This window comes from Eschrichtius robustus, chromosome 3 (assembly GCF_028021215.1).
Source record: "Eschrichtius robustus isolate mEscRob2 chromosome 3, mEscRob2.pri, whole genome shotgun sequence".
In the NCBI taxonomy this organism is placed as follows: Eukaryota; Metazoa; Chordata; class Mammalia; order Artiodactyla; family Eschrichtiidae; genus Eschrichtius; species Eschrichtius robustus.
Window position 1 is genome coordinate 113,281,519 of NC_090826.1, and position 21,329 is coordinate 113,302,847.

The 21,329-nt window shown below is 37.2% G+C and overlaps 1 protein-coding gene across 9 annotated transcripts in view; it reads right to left on the reverse strand.

The window, feature by feature from the left end:
• The window catches only part of ASH1L (ASH1 like histone lysine methyltransferase), a 209,302-nt gene that overhangs the window by 43,199 nt on the left and 144,774 nt on the right, over window positions 1–21,329 (reverse strand). For all 9 annotated transcript variants that reach the window (XM_068540958.1, XM_068540954.1, XM_068540956.1 and 6 more), the window contains 3 exons: window positions 1,990–2,063; window positions 426–471; window positions 204–312 (listed from right to left, as the gene is read on the reverse strand). In XM_068540958.1, coding sequence (XP_068397059.1) covers window positions 204–312; window positions 426–471; window positions 1,990–2,063 — 229 coding nt within the window. The remainder of the gene's footprint in view (window positions 1–203; window positions 313–425; window positions 472–1,989; window positions 2,064–21,329) is intronic.

Consider the following 21,329-nt stretch of genomic DNA (forward strand, 5'->3'; position numbering starts at 1 on the left):
CCTTTCCCTCTAAATGAAGTGACTTTTTTTTTTGGCCACGCCACATGGCTTGTGGGATCTTAGTCCCCCAACCAGGGATTGAACCTGGGCCCTTGGCAGTGAAAGCACAGAGTCCTAACCACTGGACCGCCAGGGAATTCCCCTAAATGAAGTATCTTACAGATCTTAAAGCTTGTGCTTACAGAATCAGTTTAGTACAGTACCTATTGAGGCAGTCATCCACACAGCCCTTTTTGGTGTCACCATCCGGTTTCTTACAGTTACAAGTGGTAGCCTCATAACCAGAAAGGGGTTTGACATCAACGTAGACATCTTGAGAGAAGACAGCAAAGAACAGTTTGTGAATATACAGGATAATTTTCTAAGTGCCAGGCTAAGAACACTGATTGTATGGAGGCAGAAAAAACAGCTCCCATGTTACTCACTTGAACGGATTTTTTTATATAGTGGGACGTCTGGTTTCTTGTATAGCTAGAAGAAAAAACAGAAAAATCTTGATATAGCATTCAACTTCAAATGCCAGAAAACAGTATCAATCACTAAAAACAGAGGAAATTATCCACGTACTCTGCTCATATGGAAACGTTTACAAGACTTTCTGGGTTGGATAATTTGAGGGAAACTTGGTGTGATCACTTTTTTATCCTGAAATAAAAGGTGACTTACCAGATCAGGGTTTAAGAGAGAACTAGATTCAACAGAAGCAATACTAAGTAGTTTAAAGAAAATGCATTTTTTGTTAGATGTTTCTTCAGCAAGTTATTAGATAGACTTAAATGAAAGTCACACTGCAGATCAAAGCTTTTCGTTTGGATAAATTAAGATTGTATTTGCCGCTATGAAAAGAATGGAAAACTTGCACAGGGCTTGTTTAGATGGCCTGCGTAGGTGTATGAAATGAAGAAGATGACAACCTTGGCTTTTTCAGGGTGAGTGTTGTAGGGAAACACATTTCACGATTTAATTAAGTCAATTAATTTAATGAACAAAGGGGAGATGGCAGGCAGGATAATGGCTCTCTCATACTGCAATAAAGAATGCATTAGGAAGAAAATGTATTAGGTCAGTCGGTCAGTGTTTTACCATAGAAGACAGTACCCACTCCCCCAAAAAAAAAGGCAACTTGGTTTAAGCTAGAGTGTACTAATCTATAAGAATAATCCCACCATCATTTTTCAGTTGGTATAGATTCAAAACACTATCTCCTTCATTGCTATGAACTCTCTGAGACAAATATCTAACATACTGATCCTCTTAGAATTCAAGAGAGGCCACCAGAGAAGAGAATGTAGATGGGAATGTTCACTGCTTTTGGCTTTCCAAAGTCAAACTTTGGTGGAATTCTGGCAAAACTCAGGAGCCTATTTACCTCATTTGCATGACTATTTCCCAATGGTTGTTCTCAATATGGATTCTGGGGGCTTTAGCTTAATATAAAAATAACTGGGGGAAACTTTTCAATTAGGTAAGCAAGAGAGAAAAACAGCACCTTCCCATTTTTAGTTCCCAATATATTTAAATATCTTTTAAAAGTACAAGAGGGTTAAATATTTTCCCTGTTTCCTTTGGTAGAAGACTCTCTTTTATATGTGAAAAATAAATTCCAAACTGATGGGAAGGAGCCAACAAAAATAAAGCCTGAAATTTCTTAGTGCTGCTGGCAGTACATCTAAATAAATTCCCTTGAGACCTGCATCAAACAGGATTCTTACAGAACAGAATCTTTGCCACCAAAATAAAAGTCCAGAATAATAACAGAAGGTTTCCTAAGGAAGCAGGAACTTAATGCTATTTTGAAGTATGAGTGAAGGCAAAGAGGTCACATTAAATATGGATGCAAATTCATTTTTCTTAGTCTCTAACCTTCACAGGGACACTTCTCTATACTTCCTAAGATGAGAGCATAACAAGGAGGCAGAGAAAAAGACTTGCACACTCCTTTCCCCCGTTTACCACTTATGAATGAAGCATGGTAAGATATGCTCATACCTGATTATGTTTCCACTGCCAAAGGATGTCATAGGGAAGCTGAAAATCAATTCTCTTTTGCCTTAGATATTTTCCTGAAACAAAAAAATACTATCAATTTCAATATCTAATTTATACAATGGGTCAAACAGCCACAAGATTTAATATGCACTGAATAAAAAAATAAAGATTTAATTTTTAATTTTATGAATTTTCCATCACTAATTTTTAATTTTAGCTACTCTTTTCCACTGTGCACCATGTGGTATAAGCTAAAGATATATTTTAATAGTAGCTTATATAAAACAACTAGCATAGCAAATTTACTACCAAAAACAGGTCATTATGAAGCAAACTAAATACTAAGAATTGTTCAATCATTAAAATTATTAACCAGAGCATCTGTCATCTATTCTCCTTCATTATGTACATAATCTAAGGTTGACTATAAAAAGAAGTATAAGAGTTTTCTAAAATAGGTAACCCTGAATTTAAATAACTCGAGTATTTACATGCAAATTTATGATCTGTTAACATTTTTTCCTACCTATTGAAATACTACTACTTTTTAAAGCCAATTTTAGAGCCCTTTTCTACCTTAAAGAGGTCCTTTCAATTTGTTTACTCTGTATCTTTCTGTTCGTGAAGGACTATAATGCTCAACTCACTTCTTGCAGGACTTAGACTTTTCCTTGTTATCTGGATTTTTGCCCTATCATGGTCTCCAGACCAGCAGTTCTCAAAGTGTGCTCTGCTTACCCCAAGGGATCTGAGAGGTCAAAACTATTTTAATAACACTCTAAGATATTATATGCATTTTTGTTATGCTGACATTTGTACTAATGGAGTAAAAGAATGGTGGGTAAAACTGCAGTTTTAGTATGAATCAAGGCAAGTGGCACAAAACTGTACTAGAATGAAACTAGTAGAAATGAACTATGCCAGCACCATCTAAGAATGCTCTTGATAAAGTAGTAAAAATATTAAATCTTGACCCACAAACCAAAATCTTTATTCTGCATGACACAATGGAAGTATGCATAAAGCACTTCTGCTGCACACTGAGGTATGATGGTTATCTTAAGGCAATGCACTTGTGCAAATATTTGAATGGTGAGCTGAACTAGTTGCTTTTTTCATGGAACACCATTTTTACTTAAAGGAACTGACAGACAATGGTTACTCTAACCTAGGAACTGAAAGTAAGTCAAGTGAACTTGTTACTTCAAGAAACCCAATTGAAAATATGTTTCCAATGACAAAATTTAAGTTTGAGTGAACACTGGAATTTTGGAAAACTTGTGTCTATTAACCACCATGAGATTCTCAGTTTTTTAATACTTAAGTTTTTCTCATGAAATAAGTGGCAATTAACTAATGTGAATTGTTTTGGATACATATAGGAAATGGAAGAGCAATATAATACAGTGAATTAATATTTTTCAATGACCAATGCAGGAAGTGATAAAATCATACATGGGTAAAAAATCCATTTAAATTGCAAGAGAGACCAGTGGATTTTAATACTCCATTGATTTCATACTCCAACACTGCAGTGTTAAGGAACTATTACATTTATTAATTTATTTTGCTGCAGTTATCAAAGAATATCTACAATTATCAAAATCTTCCTCTCTTTTACAACTTTTTACCTATGTGAGGTCAGATTTCTTCATGTATTTAAACCAGAATAACATCACAACAGACAGAAGGCAAAAACAGATGCAGCTGTCCTATATTTAAGCCAGACATTAAGGAGATTCACAAAAATGTAAAATAAAGTCACATTTCTCATTAAAAAAATTTTGGGGGAAAGTTATTACCACATCCAGACTAAAATGAAAGCATAATAAACTTGCCCTCAATAAAAAAAGGAGGGAGGGTGTTATTTTTCATAAAAATGTGATTTGTTACATGCAATGAGTTTATTCATTTGACAAATCTGATGATATAGCAGCATGGATTACAGGTATATCTAAGCGGAAATAACTTATAGAGGTAGGGTAATATAACAAGTTTCTGTCTGGGGTTACGTCTGGCAGAAGACTGGAGTCCACCTGTTGATAGGGAACCAAAGCTGAATGTATAACTACAAAGTCTGTAGTGAAAAAGTGTAAACAACTTAAAGGTTTATCAACAAGGAAGTAAACTTTGGTACATTTAAATAATGAATATGCAGCTATTAAAACGAAATGAGGTATATACTTACTCATATGAAAACATATTCTCCAAGTTGCAGAATAATATAATAGCAAGGGCAGATTTTAAAAAATACTTTAAAAAAGCCCCATTAAATAGGTATATATGGTGGGGGCTGTCTAGGAAAGGGCATGAGGGAACCTTCCGGGGTGATGATAATGTTCTTGAGAAGGGTCTGGGTTACAGAGGTGTATGAAAACTTTAAAAAACTGAGCAAAAGTACATTTAAGATTTGTGCATTTTATTTTTTTTAAATTATATAACCTAACTAGCTATTGATACTACTCTGAGAAATTGATTTATAATTTTTAAAATAAATTTATTTTATCTATTTTATTTTTGGCTGCGTTGGGTCTTCGTTGCTGCACGCGGGCCCTTCTCTGGTTGCGGCGAGCGAGGGCTACTCTACGTTGAGGTGCACAGGCTTCTCACTGTGGTGGCTTCTCTTGTTGCGGAACACGGGCTCTAGGCATGCGGGCTTCAGTAGTTGTGGCTCACTGGCGCTAGAGTGCAGGTTCAATAGCTGTGGTGCACGGGCTTAGTAGCTCCGCAGCATGTGGGACCTTCCAGGACCAGAGCTCGAACCCGTGTCCCCTGCATTGGCAAGCGGATTCTTTTTTTTTTTATTCATATACATTTTTTATTGTAGACTTCTTTTTATGCTTCTATGAGATCTTAGGAACAGAATTTCTCATCATTTTAAAAAACTTTTCTTACTAGAAGAATTATACATGTTTGCTACAGAAAACAAGCAAATAACAGAGGACAAAAAAAGACTCTAAGTCATCATGTTGCACCTATATTTTGTAATTTACTTTTTCCATTTAAATATCATAAAGCACTTTTCATTCTAACAGATGCTCTCTTATATATAATGGTTACATGAAATAGATGTACCCATAATTTAATTTTTGGTACAATGTTTGCAGAGTTCACTATTACAAACAGCACTTTGATAAACATCTTTGTTGCTAAATGTCTATGGGCCAGTTTTCATTACCTTGTTAGGATAAATTCCAGAATTGCTGTGTTGTAGGGCACACAGATTTTAAAGATTTTTTGATACATACTGCCTTTTTGCATAGTGTAGGGAATCTCGAATACAAGAAGATTCTTCTCAAACCACTGGAGAAGTTTTTCCTGGAAATGAATGAATTTTTCCTTTCTTGGCAATCTGCTTTACTGCTGTGCAGAATGTGTTCAGAGCAGTGTCTCCAACATCCTTGAATATCTCATTCTTTCCATAACAGATGCTTTTCTTCTGGATTGGATTAAGAGTTCCTCAGTTGCAGATACTAATGTCTCTCTTGATTTTTTTTCCCCATGCCTGATGGAAAGCAGGGGAAACTTTGGGAGAAGATCCAGTCACTGACTTTACTGAGGGATGAGTGTGATGCAGAAATAGAATGGCCAGAGATGGCTGCCAGTGAAGGGAACGTTCCACCTATGATCCCTATAAATTCAAGAGATGGTCAGGGTGGTTTTCCATTGTGCAAACTCTTCACTTGTTAGTTGTTTCCTCATTTTGCCATGGTGCTGGTCTTGGAGAGGGCAGGCGGATTCTTAACGACTGAGCCACCAGGGAAGCCCTATTTTATTTTATTTTTAAAATTATATAACCTAACTAGCTATTGATGTTACTCTGAGAAGACTGATTGATTGATTGATGCATGCATGCATGCTGCATTGGGTCTTCGTTGCTGTGCCCAGGCTTTCTCTAGTTGTGGTGAGCGGGGGCTACTCTTCGTTGCAGTGCGCGGGCTTCTCACTGCGGTGGCTTCTCTTGTTGTGGAGCACGGGCTCTAGGCGCATGGGCTTCTGTAGTTGTGGTGCGTGAGCTCAGTAGTTGTGGCTCACTGGCTCTAGAGCACAGGCTCAGTAGTTGTGGTGCATGGGCTTAGCTGCTCCGTGGCATGTGGGATCTTCCTGGACCAGGGCTCGAACCCGTGTCCCCTGCACTGGCAGGTGGATTCTTAACCACTGCGCCACCAGAGAAGCCCTGTGCATTTTATTGATGGTAAATTCACCTCAAAAGAAAAACCCTATAAGCAAATACTGAGATCTTGATTCTGATATGATGAAATATTTATGGGGGAAGTATATCAATGCCTGCAATTTACTTTGCTGCATGTCCAAAAATAGGATGGAATAAAAGATGGATAGATAAATATATGATAAATCAGTCAAATATTAATGAAAAAATCTAGGTGATGGGATATTTTGTGTTTAGTTTTTTCAAACTTCTGTATGCTGAAAAATTTCATAATAAAGTGTTGAAAAAAACAGCTATATGTATATAGGAAAAAGTTTGAAAGGGTATATGCTAAACTGTTATATTTCTGGGAAGGGGAACTTTATCTTTTAATTCACACCTTTCTATATTAAAAGGAATATTTACGAGTATGTACCGTTTCTAACAACAATAAAATAAATATAATTTTTTAAAAAGTCAAAATTGCTTCTCAGAAGACAGGACAAACCCCTTAATGTAAAGGGTTAACTCCTTTCTTAATGTGTTTTCTGTAGAGAAGAGGGTGTAAAAGAATGAAGGAGTAGACAGTAAGTTCTGAATTTTTAAAAAGAATACTTTTCTTTCTCTTTCTAGGAAAGAAAGCATCCATTATTCACTTCAACTAACTTTAAAGACACAATTTTCCCCAACGCCCAACATCTTGAGTTCTCCTAGCCACGTCTCCACAGATGTTACGTTGCTTTTCCTGGCATTATTTGTATTTCTCCTCTCTAATCCATATATTAAGAGTTGGGGAAAAATATGATGGGTCAGTCTTTCCTTTCCTCTAACATTTCTGAAACCAGACCTAGGTAATTCATTTTTAATAAGTGAGACTCACCTAAAGAGATTTCCTTGTCAAATCCTGCTGGAGATGATACCTCAGAGGAACCTATTCAGGAGTTCCTCATTTGGAAAAATTATTCTTTGAGCTAATCCTCATTTTTACTTTTTTTAGAAAATTTATTTATTTTTGGCTGTGTTGGGTCTTCGTTTCTGTGCGAGGGCTTTCTCTAGTTGTGGCAAGGGGGGGCCACTCTTCATCGTGGTGCGCGGGCCTCTCACTATCACGGCCTCTCTTGTTGCGGAGCACAGGCTCCAGATGCGCAGGCTCAGTAGTTGTGGCTCATGGGCCCAGTTGCTCCGCGGCATGTGGGATCTTCCCAGACCAGGGCTCAAACCTGTGTCCCCTGCATTGGCAGGCAGATTCTCAACCACTGTGCCACCAGGGAAGCCCTCCTCATTTTTAAAATGGGAAAACAAAGTCACTTTCTATCCATCTGAAAATTAGATGGAATCATATCTTTTGTAGGTTTTTCTTATTGTGTGCTGGAGCCTTGCGATCTCAAATCCTGCCACTGATCACTAGGAAAGGAGCAAAGAAATCCTTTACTTTTCCCTTTGAAATAAAACTGATTCTGTGGGCAAGAAAGTCATTTCAAGAGGCTACAGAAACTTGTGTTGACCTTGAAATCTAGAAGAGGAAGGTCCATGATGATTTTCTTTAACAGAATCAATCCTAATATGAAAAAGGATATGAACAATAGGAGGAGGAACATCTCCACAAAAGCACTCCATTGTTAATCAGGTAGCTAGGCAAATGAGGAAACCAAAGGAGAGAGAGGTACTTAATAAAAAGGAGAAAGCTAATAATGGCTTTGCCTTTTTCCAAGATATCTTAAAATCTGACAAAAACTTGGCCTTTTTTGTTTTCTAAACACGGATAAGGTGACTGACCTTCAGAAAAAGTTCAGCTTGTTTATATATAATCTGAGTACTGGGTTACAATATCACTCTACAAATAGATAAGAATTATTTATTATGATTCCCATCCCCCCTTTGGAAGAATGTCAGCTCCACAGAGGCAGGGATCTCTACCTATTTTGTTTATTGATGTATCCAAAGCATCTAGAAAATTGCCTGATCAAAGAGCAGGTATTAAATATTTTCTGAATGAATGAAAATATATATTCCATGGCATACTTTTTTTAAAAAATTTATTTATTTGGCTGCTTGGGGTCTTAGTTGCAGCAGCATGCGGGATCTCCGTTGTGGCACGTGGAATCTTTTGTTGCGGCACATGGGCTCCTCGCAGCTGTGTGCGGGCTTCTCTCTAGTTGTGGCGCGGGGGCTCCAGAGCACGTGGGCTCTGTAGTTGCAGCACGCAGGCTCTCCAGTTGTGGCGCCCGGGCTCTCTAGTTGTGGCTCGTGGACTCAGTTGCCCCACGGCATGTGGGATCTTAGTTCCACGACCAGGGATGGAACCTGCATTGGATTCTTAACCACTGGACCACCAGGGAAGTCCCTATGGTATAAGTTTCGAGGTCCTCCACTAGTTTTCTCTTTTAACCCTACTAAGCAGTATCACCACCTTTACCCAGTTTCTTGAATTCTGCTCTTCCTAAGCACAATTTCTCTTTCTTTTTTTTGGCTTGTTATACTAATGAATTTTCCTCCAATTTTACTGAGATATAATTGAGAGATATCACTATATAAGTTTAAGGTGTACAGCATAATGGTTTGAGTTACATATACTGTGAAATGATTAGAGCTATACATTTATTTAGCATCATAATCTCTTATAGATACAATCAAAAGAGAAAGCAAAAAAAAGAAGAAAAAATTTTTTTTCTTGTGATGAGAACTCTTAGAATTTACTTATTCTCTTAACAATTTCATATATATCATACAGCAGTGTTAACTACAGTTATGCTGTAGATTATATCCCTAGTATTTATTTATCTTGTAACTGGTAATTTGTACCTTTTGACCACTTACTCCCCTTCCCCTGATCCTTCTGGTAACCACACATAATCTGATCCCCTTTTCTATTACACACACACACACACGTGTGCAGAGATGTTTTTAGATTCCATATATAAGTGAGATCATACAATATCTGTCTTTCTCTTTCTGACTTATTTCACTTAGCATAATGCCCTCAAGGTCCATCCATGTTGTTGCAAATTGCAGAATTTCCCCATTTGTTATTTTTTATGGCTGAATAATATTCCATCGTATGTACGTGTGTGTGTGTGTGTGTGTGTGTGTGTGTGTGTACTGTAGTATGATATACATACAACAACTACTTTATCCATTCATCCCTTGATGGACACTTAGGTTGTTTTCATGTCTTGGCTGTTATAAATAATGCTGCTATGAACATGGGTGTGCAGGTATCTTTTCGAGTTAAGTGTTTTCATTTCCTTTGGATATATTCCCAGAAGTGAAATTGCTGGATTATATGGTAGTTCTATTTTTTAAATATTTAATTAATTAATTAATTAATTTGGCTGCACTGGCATTTATTTAGTTGCGGCACTCGGGATCTCCACTGCCAGCATGGGATCTTTGTTGAGGCATGTTGGATCTTTTAGGTGTGGCATGCAGGATCTTTAGTTGCAGCATGTGAACTCTTAGTTGCGGCATGTGGGATGTAGTTCCCTGACCAGGACCGAACCCGGGCCCCCTGCATTGGAAGTGTGAAGTCTTAAACACTGAACCACCAGGAAGTCCCTGGTAGTTCTATTTTTAATTTTTTTTTTTTTTTTTTGCTGCATCGCGCAGCATACAGGATCTCAGTTCCCTGACCAGGGATTGAACCTGTGTCCCCTGCAGTGGAAGTGTGGATTATTTATTTATTATTTATTTATTTTTTGGGGGGGGCTGTGCTGGGTCTTAGGTGCAGCATGCAGGATCTTTCATTGCGGCACGTGGGCTTCTCTCTAGTTGCGTGGCATGTGGGTTTTCTCTCTCTAGTTGTGGTGTGCAGGCTCCAGGGTGCGTGGGCTCTGTAGTTTGCGGCATGCGGGCTCTCTCGTTGAGGCGCGCGGGCTCAGTAGTCATGGAACGTGGGCTTAGTTGCCCTTCGGTATGTGGGATCTTAGTTCCCTGACCAGGGATTGAACCTGCGTCCCCTGCACTGGAAGGTGGATTCTTTACCACTGGACCACCAGGGAAGTCCTGGAAGTGTGGATTCTTAACCACTGGACTGCTGGGGAGGTCCCTATTTTTAATTTTTTGAGGATCCTCCATACTGTTTTCCATAATGCCTGTACCAATACAATTTCTTAAACACAACCAGCTCCCTCACACTTTTATATTCTCATGTATCATTCTTCTCACTTAAAATTAAATCCTCTCCACCAAACTCTGTCTTTTGCCTCATTCTTAACCTTACCTAAAAATCTGTAATTTTAACATAGCTATTGTAAACAACCACATTCAACCCAGATTGCTAGAGCTGCTATCTCCAATATGGTAGTTAATGTAATTAAAATTATCCTTTGTTGTTTATATAGTTGGTGGTTTTCTCTATCCATGTAATAAAGATATTCTCCAATTTATCAAGTATGTAAGAAGGAATTAATATTCAGTATATATAAAGAACTAAGCTCAAGAACAAAAAACAAATGACTCAATTCAAAAATGGACAAGGACTTGGGAATTCCCAGGCAGTCCAGTCGATAGGACTCAGCGCTTTCACTGCTGTGGGCCCAGGTTCAGTCCTGATTGGTGAACTAAGATCTTGCAAGCTGTGTGGTGCAGCCAAAAAAAAAAAAAAAAGGCAATATACAGATTCAATTCAATCCCTTTCAAATTACCAATGGCCTTTTCCACAGAACTAGATCAAAAAAACCTTAAAATTTGTATGGAGACACAAAAGACCTCGAATAGCCAAAGCAATCTTTTTTTTTTTTTTTTAATTTATTTATTTTTGGCTGCATTGGGTCTTCATTGCTGCGCTTGGGCTTTCTCTAGTTGCGGCGAGCGGGGGCTACTCTTCATTGCGATGTGTGGGCTTCTCATTGCCATGGCTTCTCCTGTTGCAGAGCATGGGCTCTAGGCACGCGGGCTTCAGTAGTTGTGGCGCACGGGCTCCAGTAGTTGTGGTGCACGGGCTTAGTTGCTCCGTGGCATGTGGGATCTTCCCAAACCAGGGCTCAAACCCGTGTCCCCTGCATTGGCAGGCGGATTCTTAACCACTGTGCCACCAAGGAAGCCCAGCCAAAGCAATCTTTAAAAAGAAAAATGGAGCTGGAGGAACCAGGCTCCCTGACTTCAGACTATACTATAAAGCTACAGTCATCAAAACAGTACAGTACTGGCACAAAAACAGAAATATAGATCAATGGAATAGGATAGAAAGCCCAGAAATAACCCCATGCATCTATGGTCAATTAATCTATGACAAAGGAGGCAAATACAATGAAGAAAAGACAGTCTTTTCAATAAATGGTGCTAGGAAAACCAGACAGCTACATGTAAAAAAAGGAAACTAGAACATTTTTCAACACCATACACAAATGTTAACTCAAAATGGATTGAAGACCTAAATGTAAGACCAGATACTATAAAACTCTTAGAGGAAAACATAGGCAGAATACTCTTTGACATAAATTACAGTAATATGTTTTTCTCTTTTTTAAAATTAACTTTTATTGGAGTATGGCTGCTTGCAATATGTTTTCCGATCCATCTCCCAGAGAAATGGAAATAAAAACAAAAATAAACAAATGGGACCTAATTAAACTTAATAGCTTTTGCATAGCAAAGGAAACCACAAACAAAACAAAAAGACGACCCACAGAATGGGAGAAAATATTCACAAATGATGCGACCAACAAGGGATTAGTGTCCAAAATTTACAAAGAGCACATGTGGCTCAATATCCAAAAAACAAACAACCCAATCAAAAAATGGGCAGAAGACCTAAATAGACATTTCTCCAAAGAAGACATACAGATGGTCAAGAGGCACATGAAAAGATGCTCAACATCGCTAATTATGAGAGAAATGCAAATCAAGACTACAATGAGATATCACCTCACATGGTCAGAATGGCCATCATCAAAAAATCTACAAACAACAAATGCTGGAGAGGGCGTGGAGAAAAGGGAACCCTCCCACACTGTTGGTGGGAATGTAAATTGGTACAGCCACTATGAAGAACAGTGTGGAGGTTCCCTAAGAAAACTAAAAATAGAGCTACCATATGATCCAGCAATCCCACTCCTGGGCATATATCTGGTGAAAAACATGGTTTGAAAGGATATGTGCACCCCAATGTTCACTGCAGCACTGTTTACAATAGCTGACACATGAAAGCAATCTAAATGTCCATCAACAGATGAATGGATAAAGAAGATGTGGTACATATATATAATGGAATATTAGTCATTAAAAAGAATGAAATAATGCCACTTTCAGCAACATGGATGGACCTGGAGATTATCATACTAAGTGAAGTGAGTCAGACAAAGACAAATATCATATGATATCGCTTACATGCAGAATCTAAAAAAAAAAAAAAAAAAGATACAAATGAACTTACTTACAAAACAGAAACAGACTCAAAAACTCAGAGAATAAACTTATGGTTACCAGGGGAGAAGCGTGGGGGGAAGGGATAGATTGGGAGTTTGGGATTGACATGCACACATTGCTATATTTAAAACAGATAACCAACAAGGTCCTACTGTTAAAAAAAAAAAAAAGACAAGGACTTGAGTAGACATTTCAGTAAAGAAGATATACAAATGGCCAATAAGTACATAAAGAGATGCTCAACATTACTAATCATTAGGAAAATGAAAATCAAAACCACAACGAGATACTGCTTCACATCTGTTAGGATGGCTATTATGGAAAAAAACAGAAAATGACAAGTATTACCAAGGATGTGGAGAAATTGAACTCTTAAGATTTGCTGGTGGGGATGTAAAATGGTATATAGTCTGTAGATGTACCATATGATAAAGCAATTACACTTCTGGGTACACACATAAAAGAACTGAAAGCGGGGGTCCTCAACAGAGAATTCTGTAAGCCAATGTTTATAGCAGTATTATTCACAATTGCAAAAAAGTGAAAACACTAGAAAATGTCCATTGACAGATGAATGGATAAACAAAATGTGTGCGTATGTATACATACACACACACAAAGGAATACTATCCACCATTAAAAAGAAATGAAATTCTCATATATGCTGCAAAATGGAAGAACCTTATGTTAACATAAAGACATTATGTTAAGTGAAATCAGGAAGACACAAAAGGACAAATATTGTAAGATTTCGCCTATATGAGGTACCTATAATAGTCAAATTCGTAGAGCTAGAAAGAAGAACAGTGGTTATCAGAGGCTGGGGGAAGGGGAGAATAGGAAATTGTTATTTAATGGGTACAGAGTTTCAGTTTGGGATGATGAAAAAGTTCTAGAAATGCACAGGGGTGATGGTTGCACAACAGCGTGAATGTACTTAGTGCCACTGAACCTTATACTTAAAAATGGTCAAAATGCAAAACTTAAGTTATGTATATTTTACCTCAAGTTAAAATTAGTAATGTAATATACCAAAACCACTGTGTGCTTTAAAATGGGTGAATTGTGCCTCAATAAGCTGTTAAAAATAAAAGTACAACCGTGTTAAAATTTTTTGCTTCATCCATTAAACAATTACTTAGAAGACTCAAAAGGAGAAGGAACGCCTATTGTAAATGCCCATATTTTTGCTTACTGTATTCTTTCTGCTTTCCTGATGTTCCAAGGTTCCTTCTTTTATTTCTTTCTGTTTAGAGAACTTCCTTTACCCATAGGATAGATTTGCTGGCAACAAACCTAAGAATCCTTTGCTTCTCTCAATTCCTGAAAGAAGGATATTTTCATTGGGTATAGGATTCTGGTTTGACAGTTCTTTCAGTACTTGAAAAATGTGCCACTTACATGAATTCAGACATGAAACCCACTGTCATTTGATTCATTTTACCCCTATGGATATGGAGTCATTTCTCTCTCATTGTTTTAAAATTGTTTTGTCTTTAGTATGCTCAAGTTTGATCATGTGTCTCAGCATGGATTTCTTTGACTATACCCTGTTCTGGGTTTGGCTCATCTTCTTGAATCAGAAGGTTTATGTCTTCTGACAAATTTGGGAAGTTTTCAAGCCATTATTTACTCAAGTACTTTTTTTAATCTCTATCTTCTTTCTTTTCTCCTTCCAGGACACCAAGAATATAAATATTAGCTCTTTTGTTATGGTCCCATAGCCTCTGGTTTGTTTTTTTTTAAATGTCTATTTTCTCTTTTGTTCAGATTGGGTAATACTTGTAACACTCCATCACCTAGTTCACTGATTCTTTCCTGTATATCTTTCATTCTGCTGTTGAGTCTATCCCCGAGCTTTTAATTTCAGCTACTGCATCTTTCAATTCTAAAAATTATATTTGTTTTTCCTATTTTTCATTTCTTTGCCAAGGCTTTCTATCTTTTTATGTTTTAAGCATGTTTATAACTGCTTGTTGAAGTGTTTTTTAAAAATCATAACTGCTGTAAAATCTTTGTCAGATAATTCTAATATCTTGGTGTTGGCATACATTGATGCCTTTTAAAATTCAGTTTGAGATCTCCCAGGTTCTTGGTATGACATATGATTTTCAGTTCAAACCTAGACATTTTTGTATTATGTTATGAGATTTTGGGATTTTATATATACCTCCTGCCCCTAAACATGCATAGCCTACCCCATTATCAACATCCTCCACCAGAGCTGTACATTTGTTAACAACTCAAGAACATATACTGACATATCATTATCACTCAAAGTCCATAGTTTACATTAGTATCTTAGTATTGCATATTCTACGGCTTTGGATAAATGTATAATGATATGTATTCACCATTAAGGTGTCATAATGAATAGTTTCATTGCCCTAAAAATCCTCTGTGCTCTGTAGATTCATCCTTCCTTCCCCTCAAACCACTGGCAATCACTGATCTTATTAATGTCTCCACAGTTTTGCTTTCCAGAATGTCATTTAGTTGGAATCATACAGTATGTAGCCTTTTCAGATTGGCTTCTTTCATTCAGTACTATGAATTTAAAATTCTTCAACGTCTTTTCATGGCTTGATAGCTATTTCTTTTCAGTGCTGAATAATATTCCACCGTCTGGATGTACCACAGTTTATCCATTCACTTACTGAAAGACATCTTGGTTGCTTTCATGTTTTGGTGATTATGAATAAAGCTGCTTTAAACATCTGTGTGCAGGTTCCTACACAGACTTAGGTTTTCAACTTCTTTGGGTAAATACCAAGGAGTTCAATTGTTGGATTGTATGGTAGGAGTATGTTTAGTTTTTTAATACAATTGATTATTTTTTTTTTTTTAGATTTATTTATTGATTGATTGCTACATTGGGTCTTCGTTTCTGTGCTAGGGCTTTCTCTAGTTGCAGCAAGCGGGGGCCACTCTTCATCGCGGTGCGCGGGCCTCTCACTATCGTGGCCTCTCTTGTTGCGGAGCACAGGCTCCAGACGCGCAGGCTCAGTAGTTGTGGCTCACGGGCTTAGTTACTCCGTGGCATGTGGGATTTTCCCAGACCAGGGCTCGAACCCGTGTCCCCTGCATTAGCAGGCAGATTCTCAACCACTGTGCCACCAGGGAAGCCCTACAATTGATTTTTATATACTGATTTTTTTTCCCCAGTAGCCTTGCTACTAGTTGTAGTAACTTTTTAGTGCATCTCTTTGGATTTTCTACATACACGATCATGTTATTTGCAAACAGAAACAGTTTTACTTTTTCCTTCCTGATCTTTATGACTTTTATTCATCTTCTTGCCTTATTGCACTGGTAGGACATTCAGAATAATGCTGAAAAGAAGTAAATAGAGTGAACATTTTTACCTTCTTTCCAATTTTAGAAGGAAGCATTCAATATCCTATCATTAAGTATGATCTGCTTTTTATTCAATATAACACTGAGGAAATTCCTTTCTAGTTCTAAGAGTTTATAATCAACTTTGTTCTGTAGTTGTTTTTTTCAACTAAAGTCTTTGTCAGGTTTTCTATCAGGGTTACACTAAGCTTATGAAACGAGTTGGGAATTGTTTCTCCCCTACTTTCACGAAGTGTTTGTGTTAAGACTGGTGTTATTTGTTTCTCAAATATATAGAAGAGTTCACAAGGGAAAACCGTTTAGTTCCGGAAATTTTTTTTTTTTTTTTTTTTTGGCTGCATTGGGTGTTTGTTGCTGTGCTCGGGCTTTCTCTAGTTTGGAGAATGGGGGCTACTCTTCGTTGCAGTGCGCGGGCTTCTCATTGCAGTGGCTTCTCCTGTTGCACAGCACGGGCTTTAGGCACACGGGCTTCAGTAGTTGTGGCACGCAGGCTCAGGAGTTGTGGCTCGCGGGCTCTAGAGCGCAGGCTCAGTAGTTGTGGTGCACGGGCTTAGCTGCTCCGCGGCATGTGAGATCTTCCCGGACCAGGGCTCGAACCCGTGTACCCTGCATTGGCAGGCGGATTCTTAACCACTGTGCCACCAGGGAAGCCCCAGTTCTGGAATTTTTCATGTGAAAGATTTAGTAAGGAACTCAATTTCTTTAAACAATTATAGGATATTCAGATATTTAATTTCATTTATAAGTTGTATTTTGTACGGAATTTGCCCATTTCATATATTGTTAAACATATTGGCATAAATTTATTTATATTATTAGCCTCTTAATGACTGTAGGATCATTAGTATGGATACTGGTAATTTGTGTTACCTCTTCCTTTGTCTTGATCAGTGCAGCGAGAGGTTATTAATTTTGTTGCTGTTTTCAAACCTTTGTTCCCTTATTGTCTGTTTAATATTTTACTGATTTCTGTTCATTATTATCTACCAGTTTTCTAGAAATAAGTGGGATGGCTTTACTCTTCTCACTGACATTGAGTACAGTCAGTCCTCCATATCTGTGGGTTCTAAGCATCTGTGGATTCAACCAAACTTGGATCAAAAATAAATTTTAAAAAATTCCAGAAAATTCCAGAAAGCAAAACTTGAATTTGCCCAGTGCTGGTAACTATATACACAGCATTATAAGTAATCTAGAGATGATTAAAAGTCTACAGGAGGATGTGTGTAGGTTATATGCAAATACTACACCATTTTATATAGGGGACTTGAACATCCTTGGATTTTAATACATGAGGAGGCTCCTGGAACCAATACCCCACGGATACAGAGGGACAACTTTACTTGGTCATAGTAAACCAAGGGGAGGGGGTATCCACTCTGTGTTAATTATTTCAAAATAAATATCATTTAATTCTCACAACTCAGGTTGGAAACAGTCTCAATATATAGGTGAAGATGCTGAGATGTAGAGTAGATAATTAACTTGTTCAAGATCACCTAGCTACAAGAGTGTGAAATGAAAAGAGGAGTCTCTTGTGTTTGATTCAAAGGTGTGTCGAGGGTCCCCAAGACCACCTTCAGGTCTGGTGACTCAGAGGACTCAGCATATAGTCAGACTCATGGCTATACTTTAGTAGAGCAAAAAGACACAAAGCAAAATCCATAAAGAGAAAAAATACATTGGGCAAAATCTGGAGGGAACCAGGCACAAGTTTACAAACGTTCTCTCCCAGTAGAGTCATGCAAGATGCAATCTTTGGCAATGTACTGTGACAATACATGTAAAATGTTGGCTACCAAGAGAGCTCATTAGAACTCAGCACCCAAGGTTTTAACTGGTGGCTGGTCATTTAGGTACCCTCTGCCTAGGATGTACCAAAATTCCATTCTCTTAGAATGAAACCAAGTGTTCAGCAGAAACCATACAGTTTATACATGGTAGGCACAGTAAGACTCTCCTACCATCTAGGGAAAGTTTTATAATAGAGGGAACTGTTTACTATTCAAGTTTCCAGATGCCAGCTAATGGTCAACCTTGTAAGCAGGACTTTCTAAGAATAGAAGTCTTAGGTCTGCTATTTTAATTCTTTTCTGCACATAAGGCCTATGTTCTTTCCACTGTATCAGGAAAAGCAGTCAAGATTTGGCCTAAGTCTGAATGACTTGTAGGGGCAAATGACAAAAGCTATGTTGAAAAGGATTCTGAATTCTTTTCTGAGCTCAGCAGAAAAGGGTATCACGATATATTTCACAACAACTGTCAGAGTAAAAAGGAGGAGGGCCTACATACTAAGTAATGGATTCTCGCTGACTGATAGTCTACTGCAAAAACAGCTTCAATTCAGTAATTACCAGTTATTGAATGATTACTGTGTTAGGTACTGTGCTAAGTACTTTACATGCATTATTTTATTTAATATTCATACTAATTTCTATTTTACACTAAAGAATTTGAGGCCTTGAGATGTGTCAAGTTGCCCAGGGTCACACAGCTAGTAATTGTTGGAGGTGGAATTTGACTCAAGGCCTAACTGATGCCAGAAGCCAAATGTGAAAGCCTATGTCTTCACTTTTTTTGCTCTCATACTCCCCAGAAGACTTTTGAAAAATTATGAATCCCCTTATGCATTTTTAAATGTAAAGTTTAAACAGTTGCAAATGATGTAATATTTGGTTATAGTGTTTAAACATGATGAACCTGCATACCACAGGGATTTAATACTTATCACTATTCATTAAAAAAGGAATACTCCCTTCTTTAACATTTAGAAAATTAAATCATTTCTTTTTATCCTTGAACATTATTTCTATTTCACTTATTCTGGGGAATTTTATCTTAATATTATATGTTTTTTATGCTTGAAATTCTTTTATTGAACAATCTATCCTCCTACTCTACAACAAAGTGTTTAAATTAACATTAAAAGTAGCTGTGAACATAAAGCTCAAAGCATTAAAATTTTTCTTTTGCATTGTATAATCACTGCAATTTTTATAAATATATGCCTGACCAAACCAACATAAATATAATATACATTTTCAAAATTACAGCTTTATTGGGGCAAAATTCACAAACCATAAAATTCAACTTTTTAAAATGTACTATTCAGTGGGTTTTAGTATACAGAGTGTGTAGCCATCACTACAGGATGGTTAATTTTATGTGCCAACTTGGCTGGGTCACAGTACCCAGATATTTGGTTAAACATGATTCTAGATGTGCCTGTCAAAGTATTTTTTAGATGAGATTAACATGCAAATCAAAAGATTCCAAGGAAAGAAGATTATTCTCCATAACGTGGGTAGAATTCATCCAGTCAGCTGAAGGCCTCAAAAGAATAAAGACTGACCTCCACAGAGTGAATTCTGTCAGTAGACTGCCTTCAGACTGCTTGAGCTGTAAGATCAACTTTTTCCTGGGTCTCCATGCTGCCAGCCTCCCCTGCAGATTTTGGACTTGCTAGCCTCCACAACTGCGTAAGCCAAGTCCTTAAAATAAACCTTGCTCCCTATATATCTTATTGGTTGTTTCCTTGGAGACTTCTGACTAATATAATCAACATTATTTGGGAACATTTTCATCATCCCCAAAAGAAACCTTGTACCCATTAGCAGTCACTCCACATTCTCCCCTACCCCCAGTCCCTGGAAACCATTCATCTACTTTGTGTTTCTATGTATTTGCCTATTCTAGACATTTCATATAAATGGAATCATAAAACACTTGGTGTTTTGTGACTGTCTTCTTTCACAAAGCATAATGTTTTCACGGTTCACCCATGTTGTTGCATGTCTCAGTACTTAATTTCTTGTTATTGCCCAATAACATTCCATTGTGCAGATATATCACATCTTGTTTACGCACGGCATGGTGGGATTCCAGTTCCCTGACCAGGGATCGTACACCCCCTCCCCCCGCCCCAAGTGGAAGCGTGGAGTCCTAACCATTGGACTACTAGGGAAGTCCTTTGGATGTATGTTTTCAATTCTTTTGGGTATGTATCTAAGCAGCAGTATTGCTAGGTCTTATATTAAATCTGTGATTAACTTGTTGTGGAACTACTAAAATGTTTTCCAAAGAGGTTTACACCACTTCACATTCTTACCAGCAATGTATGAGGGTTCCAGTTTCTTCACACCCTCATTAATCCTTTAATTAAAGCCATCCCAGTGGGTGTGAAGTGATAATCTCATTATGGTTTTGATTTCCATTTCCCTAATGACTAATGATGTTGAGCATCTTTTCATGTGCTTATTGACCATTTCTATATCTTTTTTTGGAGAAAGATCAATTCAAATCATTTACTCATTGAAAAGATTCTGTTGTTTGTCTTTTTATTATTGAATTATAACAGTTCTTTATATATGTGGGTTTCTGGATACAAGTCTCTTATTTGATATATGATTTGAAAATGCTTCTCCCTTTCTGTGGGTTGTTTCAGTTTCTTGATGGTGTTCTTTGAAGCACAAAAGTTTTAAATATTGATGAAGTTCAATTTGTCTCTTTTTTTCTTTTGTTGTACATGATTTTGGTGTCAGACACCTAAGAAATTATTACCTAACCCAAGGTCACAAAGATTTACTCTTATGCTTTCTTCTAAGAGTTTTATAATTTTAGCTCTTATATTTAGGTTGATGATCCATTTTGAGTTACTTTATCCTTTTGTATGTGCATATCCAGCTATCACAGTAACCATCTGTTGAAAAGACCATGCTTTCCTCATTGAACTGTTGTGGCACTGTTGTGGCACTGTTGTAAAAAATCAATTGACTAAAAATGTAAAGGTATAATATACAGTTTGATAAATGAGTATTTATCATAAAAAGTAAATTTTTTTGAAGTGTATTTCTCTAAAGAGATAAAGAAACCTGATTTCATTAAAAATTAAAAAATAAATATTACCTTCCATTTATTGAATGACTCCATTGATGATAAGATGCATTATTATTTTATCTGTATAACTATTTTATTCACATAACTAGTATCGCAAAGACAGAGATGAACCTAGGTCTGGCTGACTCAAAGTCATGCTCTTTGTTTATATGATACTGGAAGTGACCTGTTTGAAACAGCTGACTGGCCTCCCTGCCTATCCTAATCATAAATTATTATCTGAACAACAAAACAGCACTGTCCAGAAAAAAAAATTGTATCCTGTAACAGCCTGATTTTATGTCTTGTTTCACAGGAAAAAAGGGCCACTACTTGGACAGATTTTTCCATTATTTACTTAATTTGCAGACCACTGAGTACAGATTAGTCTTAGTAAGAGACTAAAGTGGGGATTTAGAGAGAGAAAATCTTTATTTAAATTAAGGGATTTCCATTCTGGACCTCTTTACCACTATTCATGCCAGATATGTGACAGAAATATTGGCCTATCCATTATTCATCTCATCTCCCTTGGAATTAACTGACTCAATCACCCCCTTGAATAGTCAGAGCTTCCTTCCAAAATTTGAGT